The 18,840-nt window shown below is 41.9% G+C and overlaps 1 protein-coding gene across 7 annotated transcripts in view; it reads right to left on the bottom strand.

Annotated features, from left to right (window-relative positions):
- The window catches only part of wdfy3 (WD repeat and FYVE domain containing 3), a 117,961-nt gene that overhangs the window by 41,509 nt on the left and 57,612 nt on the right, over positions 1–18,840 (bottom strand). For 6 of the 7 annotated variants that reach the window (XM_074639447.1, XM_074639441.1, XM_074639443.1 and 3 more), the window contains 6 exons: positions 17,278–17,467; positions 16,818–17,032; positions 14,365–14,477; positions 11,935–12,181; positions 5,620–5,720; positions 495–713 (listed from right to left, as the gene is read on the bottom strand). In XM_074639447.1, the coding sequence (XP_074495548.1) occupies positions 495–713; positions 5,620–5,720; positions 11,935–12,181; positions 14,365–14,477; positions 16,818–17,032; positions 17,278–17,467 (1,085 nt within the window). The remainder of the gene's footprint in view (positions 1–494; positions 714–5,619; positions 5,721–11,934; positions 12,182–14,364; positions 14,478–16,817; positions 17,033–17,277; positions 17,468–18,840) is intronic. The other variant, XM_074639445.1, reaches the window with a different exon arrangement.

The raw sequence follows: 18,840 nt of genomic DNA, 5'->3' as shown, positions 1-18,840 counted from the left end.
AGAGACAGAAGCACCAAAAAGAGAGTTTAGAGCGGCCATGTATGTATTGATCATCAAGTGTTTTAAGTGTTTAGTTGTCTGATGTGAAGTGGAAGTATATTCCTCCCTCTTGAACCTCTGACAGACCAGGCTGATTGGCTAAAGGCATTTTTTCTCCTCTTTTTGACCCCTACTGATACGATTAGAATCGGCTCTTCTGTTGATATAGGCTACAAGTCGCGGTGGAGCTAAGTCATCGATGACTTTGTAAACCAAGCACAAGTTTTTTAACTAGTGTTTTGAGAGCTTGTGTGTGTATAGTGATTCAAGTGGTTTCAGCGTAGTATGGTTGTCCTGTGACCAGCTTGTTAAACAGTAGTTCAGATCATAGAAACATCTTAGCAGCCTCTGTAGACAATGTGATTTCTAATGAATCGGAAATTTGCCAGATTGAACTGGACCCTTCTACAGTTTTTTTTAACATGTGACTTAGAGGAGAAGTTGGCTGTACTCACAGTAGGACTGCAGCAGCTCCTCCTTGGTGGAGACGGTGAGCGAGCGATCTTTGACCGACAGCACCACCGCCAGGCAGACGTAGTGCTGCTCCGAGGACGTGGCCCGACGGACGACGGTCAGCAGTCGCACTGGGTGGGCCTGAGGAGCGGCGCTGAAACGCTCCACGCAGAACCAGGTGGAGTAGCTCAGCCCCGACGGAGGAGGAAACAAGCGCTCCCCTGGAGGTGAAAGAGGAAAAAGAAATTACAGGAGGAGTTCAGACTATTATGTGTTTTACGGTAAGGTCTGTTCATCACAACACAAACTGACAGACCATTACATGTAAATCTCAATAGTGTGTAAAATAGGACACACACACACATTGTTTTGCCTTCAGGACCGTTATTCAGCACCATATTGGGTTTCCACCATGTGGAGCTCTCTGAAAAAACTTTGTGCCTGTGAGACATTTTCATTTATTTACTGAGTGCCACAGATATTGTCACTTCTGGACAGACTGCATGTTTACTCTTGTTTTGTTGCTGCTGGCACCTCCTTGATATTACAGCCAGAATGGAGCTGGAATTGTCTACAAGTCCTACAGCACTGTTTGCTGATGCTAATGATGCTGTTGTGGTAAAAAAACAAAAAAAAAACAGCGTTTAATGTGAATTATATTCATGCATTACAGCTGGTTGGCTTTACTTTGTTTAAAAGTGTCACTCTCATTTTGTCTTAATGTCATCTATGATCTATGAATGTTAACAGTAAGACCCTTGAGTCATCTTATCTCACCTGTACAAAGAAGTCTTTTTTTTCCCTCCAGTCATTCATCTTTTTTCTGGCTTATTGTATTTTGAAAAGGTTTGTAATCACTTCAGCGCATTATCTCTGGCAAATAAACCAAACTAAATGATCTCAGTATTTATAGAGAATAACTTCTTGCAGAACAGCACATTGAGAGTATAGAAAAAATCTTAACTCAGCCTTCAGGGCAGAATTAGGAAGACATTGTTTTTGCAACAATCAAAAGGAGCTACCATTACAGAGCCAAATCAAAATAAGTAACACTATGTCGGACTGAGCTGCCAAAACCTGAAGCCAGAAATGAGTCTTGGAGCCACATGGTCCTGCAGCTCAGTAAACTAACACCTCAAAGCATTGCAAACTCACTGTACCTCAGGATCATAGACTGTATATAAGAAGTGGAAGTAGTCACGTGACGTCACCTATTGGTTTGTGGAGTACGGTTTTCAAACCTCGTTTTTGGCATTTTGGCCGTCACGTCTTGTTTTTTGGCAACCAGAAGTGACACAAGAGGGTGGAGCTAAGTACAACCGAACGCTGAACAAGACATTTTTAGGCAACCAAAATGTTACAATTAAATTTCATGAAGTGAAAACCCACTGTGAAAGGGTTAAAGTTGTAAGATGAAAACACGGACAACTCCCAGACCGGACAACGCCATGGTAGCGACCTGTCAATCGCAAGGTAGCCCCGCCCTAAAGCATCCCCTGCTTTATGGTCTATCTGACTCTAAATGGGACCATCATTTACTAAATGAACATCATGCTGTATTGAAGAAGACTTGAAACTAGTGATTGAGACCATAAACTCATGTTTACAATGTTTACTGAGGTAATAAATCAAGTGAGAAGTAGTCTTATGTTCTCATAGACTTCTATACAATCAGACTTCTTTTAGCAACCAGAGGAGTCGCCCCCTGCTGGATGTTAGAAAGAATGAAACTATAAGGCACTTCAGCATTGGCTTCACTTCTCAGACCCAGAGGTTGCTCACTGCTCAGGATCAGGCCGTCACTCAGCAGGTTATCAGACTGGACCAAATTAAAATGGGCCAGAGAACCATCGTTCACTGTCTGCTGGCGGACCACCATCTGCTCTGAGCCAGATGAGCCTGGATTGATTTTTGTATTCAGGCTTACTGGAGGACAGATCCAACCACAAGCTAAATGCAAGTTCACTGATACCATTACTTCTTATTTGTGGAGCTGCTGACTATGGACTCTCGGGAACTGGATTACAGAAAAAAAAGCCATTAATGTTGCAGGAAAAGCTGCAGCAAGAACAAAGACATCTATTTCTTATGTATATCAGGAGATGGTTGATAGAACAGAGGTGCTGTGAGTTCCCGAGCAGACTGAGGATATTTTGATGAATGAGCTTGCTGATGATGTCATCCAGAGATATGGGTCAGATAAGAGTGGGATAGGGGAGGGAAGAAGGGAAGGAAGGAGGAGGGGGTTGAGATAAATGAATCAAGAGAGGAGGGGAAGTGAAGTAACAATAGGGAGCGGGATGGAGGGAAAGAAAAAGAAGAAAAAGTAAAGGTGGAACAAGTAAGGCGACGGAGGTAGAATACAAAAAGAGGATGGAAGGTTGGAGACGGAAAAGAGAGATGAAAAGAGACAGAGAAAAGGAAGATGTGAGTGACAGGAAGAGATGAGGGAGGAAAAGAGCGAGGTCTATAAATAGTGCTGGGTGACTGGCTGGAGAAGACAAGAGGAGGAGAACGAGGGGTGGATGAGTGCAGAGGGAACCAATGAATAGGTAAACAGATGGAGAAACGATAGTAATGTATGAGTGGATGAGGAGAGGGACGATTAATAGAGAGGAGGAGAGGTGGAGGAGAAAAAGAGGAGAAGATTAGAAAAGAGGAGAGGAGAAAAGATGAGAGGTGAGGAGAGGTGGAAAAAAGGAGAAGATTAGAAAAGAGTAGAGGAGAAAAAATGAGAAAATAGGAGAAAAGAAGAGAGGAGAGGAGAAAATAGGAGAGGGGAAGAGAGGTTGAGGAGAGGAGAGGACAGTTTAGGAGGAAAGAGGTTGAGGAGAAATAAGGAGAAGGAGAGGACGGGAGAGAAGAGGAGTGGAAAGGAGGGGTGAATAGAGGAGAAGTGGAAGAGAATAAATGAGAAATGAGGAGAGGAGAGATGAGGAGAGGTAGGGAAGAAAAGAGGAGAGGAGAGGTGGGGGAGAAAAGAGGAGAGGAGAAGTGGAGGAGAAAAGAGGAGGGAAGGGGAGAGGAGAGGAGAGGAGAGGAGATGAGAGGAGAGGAGAGGAGAGGAGAGGAGAGGAGAGGAGAGGAGAGGAGAGGAGAGGAGAGGAGAGGAGAGGAGAGGAGAGGAGAGGAGAGCTGGAGGGACAGATGAAAAATAACGAGAGGAGAAGATGAGGAAAGAGGAGAAAAGAGGAGAGGAGACAGGATGAGAGATGGAGAAAAGGAGAAATGTGGAGGAGGGGAGGAGAAGAAAGGAGAGGAGGGGAGGGGAGGAGAGGAGAGAGGAAAAAATTAGAATAGAGGAGAGGTGTAGGAGAAAAGAAGAGAAAAGAGGAGAAGAGAGGTGGAGGAGGGGGAGGAGAGGAGAGGAGAGAAATGAGAAAAGAGAGAGGAGAAGAGAGGTGGAGGAGGGAGAGGAGAGGAGAGGAGAGAAATGAGAAAAGAGAGAGGAGAAGAGAGGTGGAGGAGGGAGAGGAGAGGAGATGAGAGAAAAAGAGAGGTGGAGGAGAGAAATGAGAAAAGAGAGAGGAGAAGAGAGAGAAAGGAGAAAGAGGAGTCTGGCTGTGCTTCATAAATACTAAATGAGGCTACAGAGCAGAAAATCAACCGTAGCGTCACAGATTCATTTTTATCTCTGCCCCGAGGTGAGTTTGGCTGTTTGGGTTTTAGGTGTTGTAGTTTTTCTTTTGCATGCACACATGATGAAAACTGAAAACATCAGAACAAATACACTCTTTGTGGGTGAGATGAAGAAATCCTGAGAGGTTAAAAACAAACACACTGAGCCCAAAGGAGAAGAAAGAAAGTGAGAATCAAGAGGAACGCAGGTGAAAACAAAAGGAAGAGCTGAGGAAGATGATGCACAAATACAACACTACAGATGTAAACAAGCTAACACAAAGATAGAAGAAGTGTGTGTGTGTGTGTGTTTGTGGTTAAAAATGATAGAAAATGGGCAAAATGTGCATGCAAGTGTTCAAAGAGGGAGTGTTTCATGTGTTTTATGTGTGTGTGTTGGGGTTTACATCAACAGGTGGGATGTGCAGCAGGAAAAGATATGAAGGATCTATTCTTACTCTTTCACTTCTCGAGTAAACAAATGTTTTTATACCTCAATCATTTCTGAAACAACGATGGAACATGTTAATACCAAGGGGGCAAGATAAAACTTATTTTGCCAACTAACAGCTTGTTGTCTGCCAAACTGGCTGATAAAGTGACAGAGATGTACCAGATACTGGCTGTTGGTTGGTGGTTAAATCCCTTCCTGATATTAAAATACGTTGCCAGGGTTATCCAATGTTCTTCCATTTGAAGTAAATGAAAAGCCAAATGAAATGTGCCAACAAGCCAACACCAAGGAACTGCTAAACATCAGTTCCCTGTTGAGTATTTTGTTTCAAAATACATCTTTAGTCGACATCAACTCCATAAAAAGGTATTAATCACGGAAGAAAATAGCTATTAATTATATTTAATTTGACATATCGTCTCACACACAGACTAAAGTTTGTCAATATCATGACAGCGATTATTGACTAAAAACATTACAAATTTACAAACAGTAAACATTGTAAACATGAGTTTATGGTCTCAATCGCTAGTTTCAAGTCTTCTTCAATACAGCATGATGTTCATTTAGTAAATTATGGTCCCATTTAGAGTCAAATAGACCATAAAGCAGGGGATGCTTTAGGGCGGGGCTACCTTGTGATTGACAGGTCACTACCACGGCGTCGTCCGGTCTGGGAGTTGTCCGTGTTTTCGTCTTAAAACTTTAACCCTTTCACGGTGTGTTTTCAGTTCATGAAAGTTAACTAACATTTTGGTTGCCGGAAAATGTGATATTCAGCGTTCGCTTGTACTTAGCTCCACCCTCCCGTGTCACTTCTGGTTGCAAAAAAACAAGATGGTGACGGCTAAAATGCCGAACTCGAGACTTCAAAACCGTACTCCACAAACCAATAGGTGACAGACAGTTGTGAGCCTTGAATAACCTTACATGCTTCTTGTTAGTTCACCAACTAGTGCTGCAAGTAGTCAATATGTCCCCATACTTGTTCTAATTGGTAACCTATGTAATACATTATCCAACTGCAACATAAAGCAAATGTGGGCTGTCTTTACCTGTTCCCATCCCGCTCAGCACTGCTCCGTCGCTGACACCTGAGGCATTGGTGTTGTTGGTGGGAGCGTTGTGGGGCGCCAGGCTGGGCAGAAACAGACACCTGCAACAGAGGGACAACAGAGGACAGATAAATGACTGTTATCTGGTGAAGTAGCTGCAACGGACACAAAACATGCTGTCAGCTTACACGTGTACTTGTTGTAAAAAGAGATTTACTGCAGGTTTGCTGAATTACTGCTGCAGTCTGGCTCCATCCCTGAGATTAACTATTAGAAAGACTCATCTGAGGTTACAGAGAACAGTCTGGTAATTCAAGCGCCGGAGACACAGAAGCTTTGTATTATAATATGGAAATCTCCACTGCCTAATACTCAAGGATTAATTATGTATGAGAGCAGGATAGAGGTAGGATGAAAGCATACATTCAAGCCGGGTTTTCAAAAGGAATCTGCTAGTACCCAGACCTTACACTTTAGCTTAGGTCAGTGCTGATACTAATGATAATGTGAAAATATAAAAGGTTTTAAAAGTCTCCAGAAAGCTTTGTGCTAACATCATGGACCTTTATTTGGTTTGATAAGCATTTAAATGTTACGTCATATAGTTTTCAAGGACTTTTACAGCGGACAAAGACTGACAATCATTCCACTAAATTACAGAGGATCTGACTGGTGAGTCGGCATTGTTTTCTGCTGACTCACTGCCTCTCGATGAAGGTGCTGTTTTCTCCTCTCTAATCATCCTGAACCAGCTCTGAAGAGACAAAAACACCTCAAAATGTGTGAATGGACTTTGGTGAATTCACCCAGAAACCTGACAGGCCTGGACTGAACCACCCTGGAGGATAGCCTTGACGACAGCTGTTGACAGCAGAAAGCCTGAATCACATGCAGAAATCATGTAGCTATTGTATCCCTTTATGAATTCCTCTCATATTGATACTACGGAAAGTTACTTTTTAAATGTTATGCGCTAAGAACTATGTATATTTCAAACTAATTAAGTTCAATACCATTCCTACTAATATCTAAAAAAGACAGCAAGGCTTGGGTCATTTTTCTCGCTCTTGGAAAAAAAAGCCAAACTGCAGAAACAATTCAGGACAAATCAGAGAAAATGAGCACAAGACTTCCCTACCCAAGTCAGTCCAGAGCCCACTGGTTCCTCCTGAACCAATCAGCTTGGGACATGTCACAAATATATAATAATATAATCATTTTTAAAACTCGTCATTTTCTAAAACAGCTGGTTATTAGTTCATTTAATAGTGCATATGTTGGGGACTATTTTCAGCTGTGGATTAATACACATTTGGTGCTCTAGTGAGTATTTGTGGCAGGAGGACGGTGTATGTGAGATTGTCAAAATAAACTACAGTGAGTGTGTTGATGTCGATGAAGGAACATGTCACCCAGTGTCAACAGTGAGGCTCATTCATGTGTTTTAATAGTTTTTGGAACACAATGGAGCTCTATGTTACAGAGGAATAAAGCCTGAAAATGTGCTGTTTTTCTCTGTTTTATATCACTTTATCAACTGTAAATGCAACATCTTTAGGTTTTGCACTGTTTGAGAGATTGATTGAGAGAGGTACTTTTCAAACTTATCAGACATTTTATATAATTAATAATTGATTTTATGCATAGACTACATTAATCAATAATACAAAATAAATGATAGTTGCAGCCCTAGATATATAATCCGCCCAGTCAGCAGGAAGGAATGTTGGCATTGTACATTTCTGCAAACCACAGATACGTTGAATGACGATGGTTTTACATTCGGTCAGCGTTAGTGACGCAGTATATTGAACGACTGTTATTGAATGTGGTATAATGACGAGTATGACAAGCGAGAAAGACCACTAACAGGACTTTCAAGAAGGAGACCACTGTTTTTACTGATTTGTGGTAGTTGCATTGTTATGTTTTTGTTTTTTTTACATCAACTATGATCTTTTTTTCTAACCTTAACAAGTAGTTTTGTTGCCTAAACCTAACTAATCGATTCACAACGTTAACCACGTGGCATTGTGTGATTCTATAACCTTAGTGCGAGGCTGATATGAAACGACATTCAACGTATCCCGCGGTTTGCTGAAACGTACAATGCCAACATTTTCCCGGCGACTGGGTTAATATAATCCACTTACTACCAGATCTTTTTATTAGCTCTCCATAAACAGATTTTTTGTTTGCTTTCTCTCTTTGTTCTTCCACCTGGACAGGAAGGTCTGAGGTCAGGGTTAGCTACAGGACAGCGTCCCTGAAGCTGGCAGGGATTCAATGACGTATTCAAGGACACTTCTCAAGGGCAGACACTCTGTTTAACAGACAGCCTGTCGAACTAGCAACAACACCACCCTGCTGCTTCATACTAACTGCATGGATGCTGTCTTTTTCCCCCCATTAGTCATCACCTTGATTAGGTTAAACAACATAAAAAAAAAACACTCCAGGGATTTCACCAGCTTGCTATGCTAATTCTTCTTTTCCCAGTCAGAAAAAAAAGGAGTCTTTTCCCCTCCACCCACACAGGATGGGGGCCCTTGTGAGACGGCTAGCTGGCTGGGTGAGTGAGTGTGTACTGGTGTGTCTGAGTGTGTGTAAGCATGTTGTGCATGACAGAGAGTGGAGATGTGCATGTGTGTGTAAGAGAAGAGAGTGCCTGTGTGTGATTCCTAATAGCAGCAGGGGCATCAATATTTCATGGTGACAGATGGGAGAGGAAGGAGGGGTATGGGTTTGTGAAGTGTGTGTGTGTGTGTGTGTGTGTGTGTGTGTGTGTGTGTGTGTGTGTGTGTGTGTGTGTTGTGTTTATGCTGAGGAGAAAGTGGGCCAGTGCCTCGTTGCCTGTGTGCTGCTGCTTCGCCGTGTTTTCAGGAGAAACTCCATGTTCTATTCTGAGGCGGCTGCCGCTGCTGCGACAAGTCAAATGGGTTCTTGTGGGTAAAAAAACCCAGCAAAGCTGAGAAATTATGGACCAGGAAATATGGCCAATGGGTGGGTGAGGGGTTTCTAAAAGTAGTAAGTCTAAGGCAACTGATTGTTTTGACAAGGGATGTCACGAGAACCGATACTTCGGTACCAAGTCGATTCCAAAATTCTGAAAACGTGACGGTACTCGTTTTTCTACCATCAGGGCTCGAGACTAACGGCGTCCCGTTGTACTGGGGACGATAGAAAATGTGTTTGAGACGCAGTTAACTCACTATCAACGTGTCTAGGGGATGCACCCTATTGTTTCCCTGATAATGCTATATAGTGAGCAACAAATCTGCGTTGACATCGTCAGGATGAGAGCTAGTTAACGTTAGCTGTTAGCAGCTGGTAAGCAGCACAGACCTGCTAATGCTAACTAGCTCTTGTCCTGCCAATTTCAACACGGGAGGTGCCATTGATTTACATTATGATGCAGTAAAAATGAGTATTGGGTGGAGGTAAATTCTAACATTATCATGATGTGTGCATGATAAGCACGATCTCGTAAAATGTAGTTTTTGTTGAGAAACTTGAATAATTGCAGTATTTTGAAGGAGATGTTTTCACAGCAGTATAAATAGAGAATAGGGAGGGAATTGAGGGAATGACCCGTTTAACTTCCTAAACCAGTATGCAAACGGTAATAAAGGAGTGGATGTTGAAGTACATGTGATTTATTGTTTTACTTTTGTTTTTTACCGTAGTATCAAATTGATATTGAGAATCTGGTATTGTACATCTCTAGTTTTGACACTAATCACAGATGGTTCATTTAGTCTAGTTACTAGAACTGTTGAAGTCTATGGACTTCACAGATGTTTTTGTTCTGTTCAGTATCTGAGTGAGATAAACCTGTATACTCTGTGTGTGTATTTATTTTAAATAATTGATGAGATAATGGGATGAGAATTTTTTCAGCACTTTAAATTTCACACTATGCTTAGGCACCCCAAAATCGACGGATATTCAACAGGCTTAATACCACAGATTGCATTTTACTGAGAGTGAGAGCTCATTTTTGACCATGTAAATAGTAGTTTGACGAAATAATCTTGACTCAAGGTCCACTTACTCACGTTTCCTGGAGCTTTCAACTGCATCTGAAGGTCTGAGATGAGATGAGCAATCTCTATCCACTGATGAAGACTGTAAGATGTGTTTGAAAGCTCCAGAAAAGGCTCGTAAATGGAGGTGAGTTGGGATTATATCATGAAAATATTGCATTTATTTGGGATGACGTGATACATGTTTGGGACCGAATCACCAACACGGGCAGAGGCCAAACATGTCTGCAATTTAAGCGCAAACCCAACAGAAAAACAAAAGCAGAACAAAGAGAAACCACAGAACTGTACGGAGACCACAACACTGAAGGAGCAGATAGGCGTCCAAAATGATGGAGGGCAACACAAGTTAGCGGCGGTAGTTAATGCCACTGTTCCATCTCCCAGCTCCAGAATAGCAGCAATCTTATCAATCTTATTTGGCACATCTGAGCTACTGTACCTCGACAACATCCTCTGTCTGAAAGACAAATCTGGCATGTGGGCGACGGGTGTCAAATCTGGCGTAGCAAATAACACCATGCAATGTGTGTTGCACTTGAAAGTGTGTTTGAAGAACAACGCACAAAAGATTCAGGGACATTGGCAAAAATGGGACAAACTAAGGTTTCTTTTTTCTTTTGAGAGTAAAGGTCTAACAGACAAGTTCATTTGAAATTCATCCCTTTGCTGCCTTTGTCTACAACATCATGACACATAATCCCAATCAAAGTGATGCTATGTAATAATTCAATGCTGGTCAGGTAATCACAGTATATAACCTTTGGCATTTTGCCACTAAACTGACAGAAAACGTCCATAATGACCTTTTACAAGACGTCCACCTTGTTCTTAAACCTGTATCCTTTTGAATATTAATGAAGAATATAACATATTAAGATTCTCTCAACAGTTGTTTACTGTGTGTCAGCGTAACACGTGTGTCGGGTATGTGTTCTAAAAGTATATGGGCGAATTGCCAAGGTCACATCCCACACGCCCGCGTTTCCACTGACCCTGACGTTCACTGTGCCGCTAACATACAGCACAAAGCGCAGCGAGCAGCCGAGCCTGTCAGCAGCAGCAGCAGCACCCACATAAGCACGGGGTGTCGTATGACATAAAAGGCGGAAAATGAGCCTATTTGTATGCACGGCTCCACAACTGGAGGCGAATAACGGCTCCTGCTGAGACAGTCGCAGGTACTGCTCAGAGGTAAAAAAAAAACACAACCTGTTAAATTGCTGAGAAAAATAACATGTGGCACCCCTGAGGTGTGTGTGTGTGTGTGCGTGTCACTGGTGAGAAAAATTGCTCCATAAAGAGAAAGATTTAGAGAAAATTGGTTTACAGAGGACTGGCATCATCTGTTGCTGCAACAGCTTCTTTTTTAAAAGCATGTAATGAAGACTGGTCCCGTCCTGGAGCTCTAAAGCTCCTCAAGTAAATATTTATTATATTAAGGATGCATCAAAGGACAGAATGGAAGGAATGGAAAATGAAAGGTGACGCTTGAGGTGACAAACTCTCAGCTTTACAGAGTTATTTAGCCTCTTTTAAGTCATTGTTTCAGTTTTATAGCACTATTACTGTCTGGTTTAGTTTCTCATCAGCCCTGTTTCCAGCAGCAGCAGGCAGCCATTTACAAAAGTTAACGACTATCTGGTAAAGAAAGTGGATCATTTAGCAGCTGAAGAGACAGATATTTTTCTCAGGAATTGGTGGAGACCAAACCGGAGCTAAAAGTAGGCTGAATATTGGACTTATTTCATCAAATAAATCCAAATGAATGTGAACGTTGCTTTGTGTCTGCTGGATGTGTAAAAAAGTAGTAGCTATAAGAACTAAGATAGTATCTGACTCTTTAGCTGCTAAATGTTGCACTTTCTTCACCAGCTTGTCTGCTCAAATCAAATGAAAATCGGCTCAGAATTGTAGGTCAACCAGTTGAGAAACTCTAGAAATCAGCCTGCCATAATAACATAGTAAGGCTGGCCAACAACATGGTCTCTGACCTCAACTATGTCCTGAACAGTGGATACAAATTGTTGCCATCAAATCGGAGATATGGGGTTCCACGATAGACCGAAGCACTATTTTGTGCATAATATTTTTGTCTTGTTGAGATGCAAGAAAAATGTTAGACTTGATCTGACAAATTAATATCATCATCATTATTATGAAGCCAAAAAAGGCTAAAGAGCGCAAAAACTAAATAATTGTTATTGTAATAACTGCATACTAATGGAAGACCAGATATGTAAACACTCAAAGTTTCATGCTGACTAACCCGAAGCCCTCCAGCGAGGTGTCAAACTCCACGAATGCAGGCGTGACGGCCGATCCGTGCAGGCGTATGTCGTGGGGCGTTGTCATGGACACCAGGCACTTGACTCGGGTGAGGGGCACGGTGCTGCCCTCGGCGGAGCGCACCAGGCTGCGGCTGATGCGGTACTGGCCGTTGTCCTCCGCCGGCGTGGCGAAGACGCTGTCGGGGCCGAAGCCCTCCATGGACATGGTCATACTGTCTGTGAAGGCAGGACGGACAGGTTCAGTTAAATTCAACATCCAGGGTTGGAAACTGACCTCTAGTTTACATGTAGTTGGTTAGTAAACGTGTTTTCTCTTGTAACTAGCGAGCATTTACTTTTTTCATTCAGAAATTTTAGACGTAAAGCCCTTTAGAGTAACAGCTGGATCTGGACATAAAGGCCTTTAGACTAACAGCTGGATCCGACTAAGCTAACTCCCACGATGGTGAGCACAGCCAAACTCTCCGAGAGCAGGCAGCATTAAATCAAACCTGGATCTTCATTACCCCAGAGGGACTAGAATAAACTCCTGGTTCAAGTACAATATTTTACCTTCTACTACAAATTGCTGCTCTTACTTGTTAAGAGTTAGCACATGTGACAAAGACAAATTCCATAGATTATCGTCTCGCAGACAGAGAGAGAGATAGCGCTGTGTGTTCTAACAGTGGCAGCTTGTAAAGAGCAGTAATTAGTCAGGACTTAATATCCATTCACAGCTGGGAGGAGACACAATAAGCAATTAGGACATGCTGAGGAGCCCACAAGATTACAAACATTAACGGCTGTTAATAGAAAACAAACCATTTGCATTAGATTTACAGTGGAAAGACAATCTTTGCTTAAACCGGGAGTTTTCACACATCAACTGGATATTAAACAGAGGCCAAGAACACTACTTTGGGTTTCCTACAACTTACTGAGATGCTTAAAAATGAATGCAGGTATATTCTACTTGCAGTGCAGCCGTTAAGAAACCCTACTTCATATGACCCTCATGTACTTTTACATAAAATGTTTGTACACATTCAAGGTAGAGCGTTTAAAATATTTAACAGTGCAACATTGCACTGTAAAATGTAAGGGACATACTTACTAAAGTCAGGCTGTTCCACTGACTTCAGTCATCTGAACCTTTCTAAAAAACCTATAGAATCGTCCCCTTTCCACCACCAAGCCGGTGCTCGTAATTTCAACCGGCAATTAAACAGCAAAGGAAAGCTCATCCTCTGCAATCACAGCCTATTGAGCGGTGGATTCGTCCCAATGAGCTCGCAGAGAGAGAGCAAAGAAAAAAAGAGCAGAATTGCTAGAAGATTGATGGCCTCTTTCCAAGCTTTTAGCACAGAATGAAACTTTCTCCCAGGAGGAGGAGGAGCTGGTATCACTGTGGCAGATGGGAATGGCTCCCAAATGACATTATCATTTCATAAATGTACTGGAGCACTGCTTTGGACTTAACTCTTCAATTCTCAGCTATTAAAAAGCGACAGGTTCACTTGTAAAGAAGCTGTCATTTTTGCCCACAATTTAAAATAACGTTATAATCTGTGATAAAAATACATTGTCAACTACATATATCGTATACCAGCTGTGTCCCTCATCTATCCGTTTTTTATTCTCTAGAAAATGCATTAGAGCAGTTTTTGGGAAGTGAAATTTTAATGCGCACCATTTCCACCTAAAAAAAAACTATTTTTCTTTTACTACTTATAACTAGGTCTGTCAATCGATTAATATATTTATTGGCGATTAATCGCGTGATGGATCATAGTTAATCAGAAATTAATCGCACATTTTTTTTATCTGTTCAAAATGTCCCTTAAATGGAGATTTGTCAAGTATTCAATACTCGTATCAACATGGGAGTGTGCAAATATGCTTGTTTTATGCAAATGTGTGTATGCATAAAAAAATATGATTAAATCTTCACTCTAGCTTTAAAACTGAGCCTGCTATTACCTAAAAATCGCAAGTTGCGTTAATGTGTTAAAGAAATTAGTGGTGTTAAAACGAATTTGCATGCTATTATTATCGCTTTAACTTTGACTTTGACTTTGCCCTACTTATAACAAAAACATATTCCAATAAAAATGTCTGACTCTAACTCAGCAATTTACCAATAGTTGTAAGGGACGTACTGCCGCTTTACCATGAGGCACTTGGTAGTAAAACCAACATTGACCACATTAATTTGAGAGCTATATACTTAAGGTATGGCAATCTTTACAAAATTAAATTATAGATCGCTTTTACATGTTCCTTAGAGTGGCCCCTGCTGTTATGCAGAACACAGTGCGGCTCCTCGGTCAATCTGATAAATACCACCAGGAACTTCCTCTGAAACCCCCGGCTCAGTGACTATCATGTGTTCAAATGAACAAGGATGAGAACTGTTATCGTCTTACTTCTCATCTCGGCGTCGTAGCTGAGGGAGCTCGGCTTGTGGACCCGGTACTGCTTCAGTAGCTTCTTGTCCCAGGCGCCACAGTTCAGAGGGTTTCCAAGACGCAAGAACTCCCTGGAGGGGGCGAGATGACCAGGATGAAGATGTCAAGAATAAAAATATATCAACACAGAAAAAAGAAAGACACAGGATGAACCAAATGACGATATAATATTACAAACGTTCATAACGTTTCAGTGACTTTTCAAGGACCCATAATAAAACTTTCATGACAATTCACAATCTATAAATACACTAACAGATACAATTGTACAATTTATTTGTGATTAATCATGGACAATCATGCAATTAATCACGATTAAATATTTGAATCGTTTGACAGCCCTAATTTATCACCATAATATACACATTTCATATCATTTTTATTAACATTTTTTAAGGCCTGTAGTGGCTCAGTAAGTGGTGTAGTGGCTCCAACACTGCCGGGGACAGTTGTTGTATTCCCAGAGGAACTACCAATCATAAAGACGTCCTCTATGTTCTCATGAAACTGTGAAGGACTCTGAAGTAAAGCATCCATCTGATCAGATATGTTCAGTCAGCAGTTAACTTTGCAGGTTGACTTTTACTCATCAACAGCTGTGGTTAACAGCATGTTTAAAAGTCAATGATAAGGTTGACAGGCATGAAAAGAGTCCCAGCGATGGTTTGTGTCAGCTGTCAGAGCGCTGAGTGAGCGACACCAGACCAAACAGAAAGACTCTGGAGCTTAGCTGGGGCTGATGTTAGCAGAGCAGAGACAACATGAGGAAGGAGGAGAGGAATTATGGAGGGAGAGTGACAGAAGAAGAGCGAGGCAGACAGACAGAGAGGGAGAGAGGAGAGGAGAGGAGAGGAGAGGAGGGAAACAGATTGACAGCTACAGATATGTTTAACTCCAGCACAATGACGGGGGGAGAAAAAATCAGCCGGGGATTTACATATAAAAAGAGCCAACGATGTGCATGTCAAATAAGTTCCCCCCCGTTCCTCAACCCCAACCTCCCACCTCACTTAACTAGTCAAGCGGGAAATGAGATTCGCTCAGTTTAGTCTGCATACATAAAACCTCTTTCTTTCACACACTGTAGAAGCACATGACACTTCCTAAACGGAAAAACCTCACCTCTATGTATATATAGCTCAGTAGGTAACACTAAAGGTTAACATGTTACCATGTTAATATGCTAGCAAGATGCTAAATATTACTGTACGCATATTGACAGTAGCATATTAGTGGGGCGATTCCCCAGTTTGCCTCATTTCCCATCTCTCTCTCCTCCAATTTCATCTCTCTGTTTTCAGATATCAAATAAAGGCATAAAATAACCCCCAAAAATAATGATATATATAAAAAACAGTGACATAGTAGCATGCTACTGGAGTAAACGTTAGCATGTTAAAATGCTAGATGCAACCGAAGTGAAGGCTGTAGTAATATACTGTTTATTAGCACTTGTGTCTTATTTGCGTCTCATTAAATCAGCTGTACACATAGAGTACTGTCCAACTTCTGTCTGTGGACATGTTGCTACAGTGTTTGTATGTGCAAAATAAAGCGTATTGCGTTGCTATCAACTGGTATTGCTAACAATGGTTAACCTTGCTAGAAATGGCATTGCTAACTGTTCCGACTTGTTGTACTGAAACACGGTTAACTCGGGCTTCACATCATCCCAGCTTCGACTTCCGACTTCTGAGGTTAACGGAACGCAGCAAAAGTACAATAGACCGTTTCAAAGGAATTGCATTGCTAGGCAACAGCTTGGGTTCATGTTTACTTTCTGTCATTTTATGTTATCCACTGCAACAGGAAACAAACTGGGACACATTTATGTATAAGTTTGCAACCTTGAAGCGGTCTAGAGAGGCTGATTCAAGGAAGGAAGGAAGGAAGGTGAGTTTTTGTATAAATTAATAAAGTTATCTTTACATGAATTGTTACAAACATGCACGTGTGTGTATTCTTGTGGTAAAACAAAGGTGCTGAATTATTTTGTTCCTCGTAAAACATTTGTAAAGCTGACATTTTGAAACCTAGACTGTTTTAAATCATAAAAACATTTAAACAAAAAAGAAAATTGTCCTAAAATGGTCACTGTACAAATGACAAACTCTTGATAAGGGTAAGAACATTGTTTTTCTTCAGGTTACTACGCTCCGCTTAATGTTATATTTTTCTCACTTCTCATCCATGCAACCGTTTTGCCTTCGGGTGTCCTTCCTGAACATATACATGAAAGTTTTTCTGTACCTCTATAGTTTGAGTTTTGACCTATCTTGCGAAGTGAAGTCTCAAAAAACATTAGGGTGATGTTTAGGTTTGGCTCAGTGTTAATGAGGTCACACTGGAGCTAGGATAGTACTTGTTTAAGGATGTAGAAGTGCACATAAGAGGGGATAAAACATTAGTACCTGAGTGCCATCGGCTGCAGGGCCTGTGAAGCCAGCCTCTCAAACATCCTCTGCAGCGGCGGGTGCAGCGGATGGTCCTCATCGCCCAGGGCCTGACTGCAGCGCTGCAACAGCCGCTGGTGGAGGCAAGCTTCACACAGCACCTGCTGGTTCCTCTCACTGTTCACCAGGAGCTGCAGGATGTTGGCTACTGCCAGCTGCAGGTCCAGGGCATGCTGGAGGGGAACAGGAAGTGGGTTACAGTATTCACTTTTATATTTGATTTACAGGATTGTTGTGTAAGTTACCTTCAGGTATTTAGTTTCATTGATTATCTATACTACTCAATTCAATCTGTCTGACATGTAAAAACCACAGTGTCCAACTAAAAAAAGGCACTTCCCTGCCCTGCACGTAACCCCTTCACCCACTTAAACGGGAAGTGCATGTTAGCAAATTTCCTTCTTGTGTGTTTCCTCACCTCTGGCTGGCTGTCTGAGCAGACGGAGGGCAGCAAATCGAGGATGGCCAGGACGGCCCCCGGGTGGATGACCACCATTTCGGACGAAGATGAGGAGGAGGTTTGGTGGGAGACGTTGGCTAAATGGAGCTTCAGGTCTGTCAGGGCTTTGACTGGGGCGGGAGGGCCCGATGTACCGTAGTAGCCTTGTCTGGGAGCACAAAGAGAGAGAGAAAGACACATTTAGTTAAGTTCAGTTGAGTCAAGCCAAAGTTATTATCAAAAAGTCTGTCAGAAAGTGTTTTGACATGGACAAAATGTAAAAACATTCTCAAAAACGGACCACTTTCAGCTGCAGAACAAAACTTTGGAGATACTTTTGAATTTCTACTTTTCTTTTAGTCAGTAAGAAGAACTGTATTACTATAATTTCATCATTTGTTTAGCATTTTGTTTTTGCCGTGGTGCTGATTAAGACGTAATTCATTTCAGTTCAATCCGAGGTGGGATATTAACATTTGCCACTAGTCTGTTTACTCTCAGCCTCAACCATTATCTGGAGGCCCTACTTTACTGTAAAATATGTAACTGGCTCACAGAAATGGGCAAAGTGGCTGCTAAATATTCAGATTTACAGCTACGGTGTCTCCCAGAAAAATAACTTATATAAACTCATAACTCAGTGGAAATATTCTTATAAGGAGGACAGAAATAATTACATTCACTGAATCAGTGTAAGCATTGTATTCAACACTTTGACTCCAACTTTATTTAACATGAGTCAGCGCCGTGGTCCTCACACTTCAGAGATCAGGGTGTCAGTCAGCCATGTTTGGATCTAAAGCACCGAGCCCTCCTCAGAGCAGGAGATGTGCTGGGGCCTGCAGTCGGGCAATTAGACAAATAGGCGTGTTGCTGCGATGCAAATTACAGAGCGGCAAATCCCCCCTCAGGAGAGACGAGGAGCTGGAGAAGGCTGGAGTCAGCAGAAAGTGCTGGAGGGGTTGGATGTGGGGCAGGAAACTAACTGGGTTGTTCGTGTTCACAGTGGCTGGCAGCCTCTTTAATTGTTTTTTTTTAGTATCACTGGACTTCTAAATGATTATCTGCTGCATTTCAAGGCAAGAGAGGGAAAAGTTACCAGCCACAGCTGACTTGTGATTGGCTGGTGGTGGGCTACATGAGAAGAAATTCAACATGGCGGTAAAAGCTGTGAAGGGGAGACGAGCAGTGGGTCCTAATTCCACACAACATACCGATTATATAGAACGACAACTCCCAGATCGGACAACGCCGTGGTAGCGACCTGTCAATCACAAGGTAGCCACGCCCTAAAGCATCCCCTGCTTTATGATCTATCTGACTCTAAATGGGACCATAATTTACTAAATGAACATCATGCTGTATTGAAGAAGACTTGAAACTAGAGATTGAGACCATAAACTCATGTTTACAATGTTTACTGAGGTAATAAATCAAGTGAGAAGTAGGCTCATTTTCTCATAGACTTCTATACAATCAGTCTTCTTTTTGCAACCAGAGGAGTCGCCCCCTGCTGGCTGTTAGAAAGAATGCAGGTTCAAG

The sequence above is a fragment of the Sebastes fasciatus genome, chromosome 6 (genome assembly GCF_043250625.1).
Source record: "Sebastes fasciatus isolate fSebFas1 chromosome 6, fSebFas1.pri, whole genome shotgun sequence".
Classification (NCBI taxonomy): Eukaryota; Metazoa; Chordata; class Actinopteri; order Perciformes; family Sebastidae; genus Sebastes; species Sebastes fasciatus.
The sequence above is the reverse complement of the archived record's forward strand: the minus strand, read 5'-3'. Positions and strand labels throughout refer to the sequence as shown.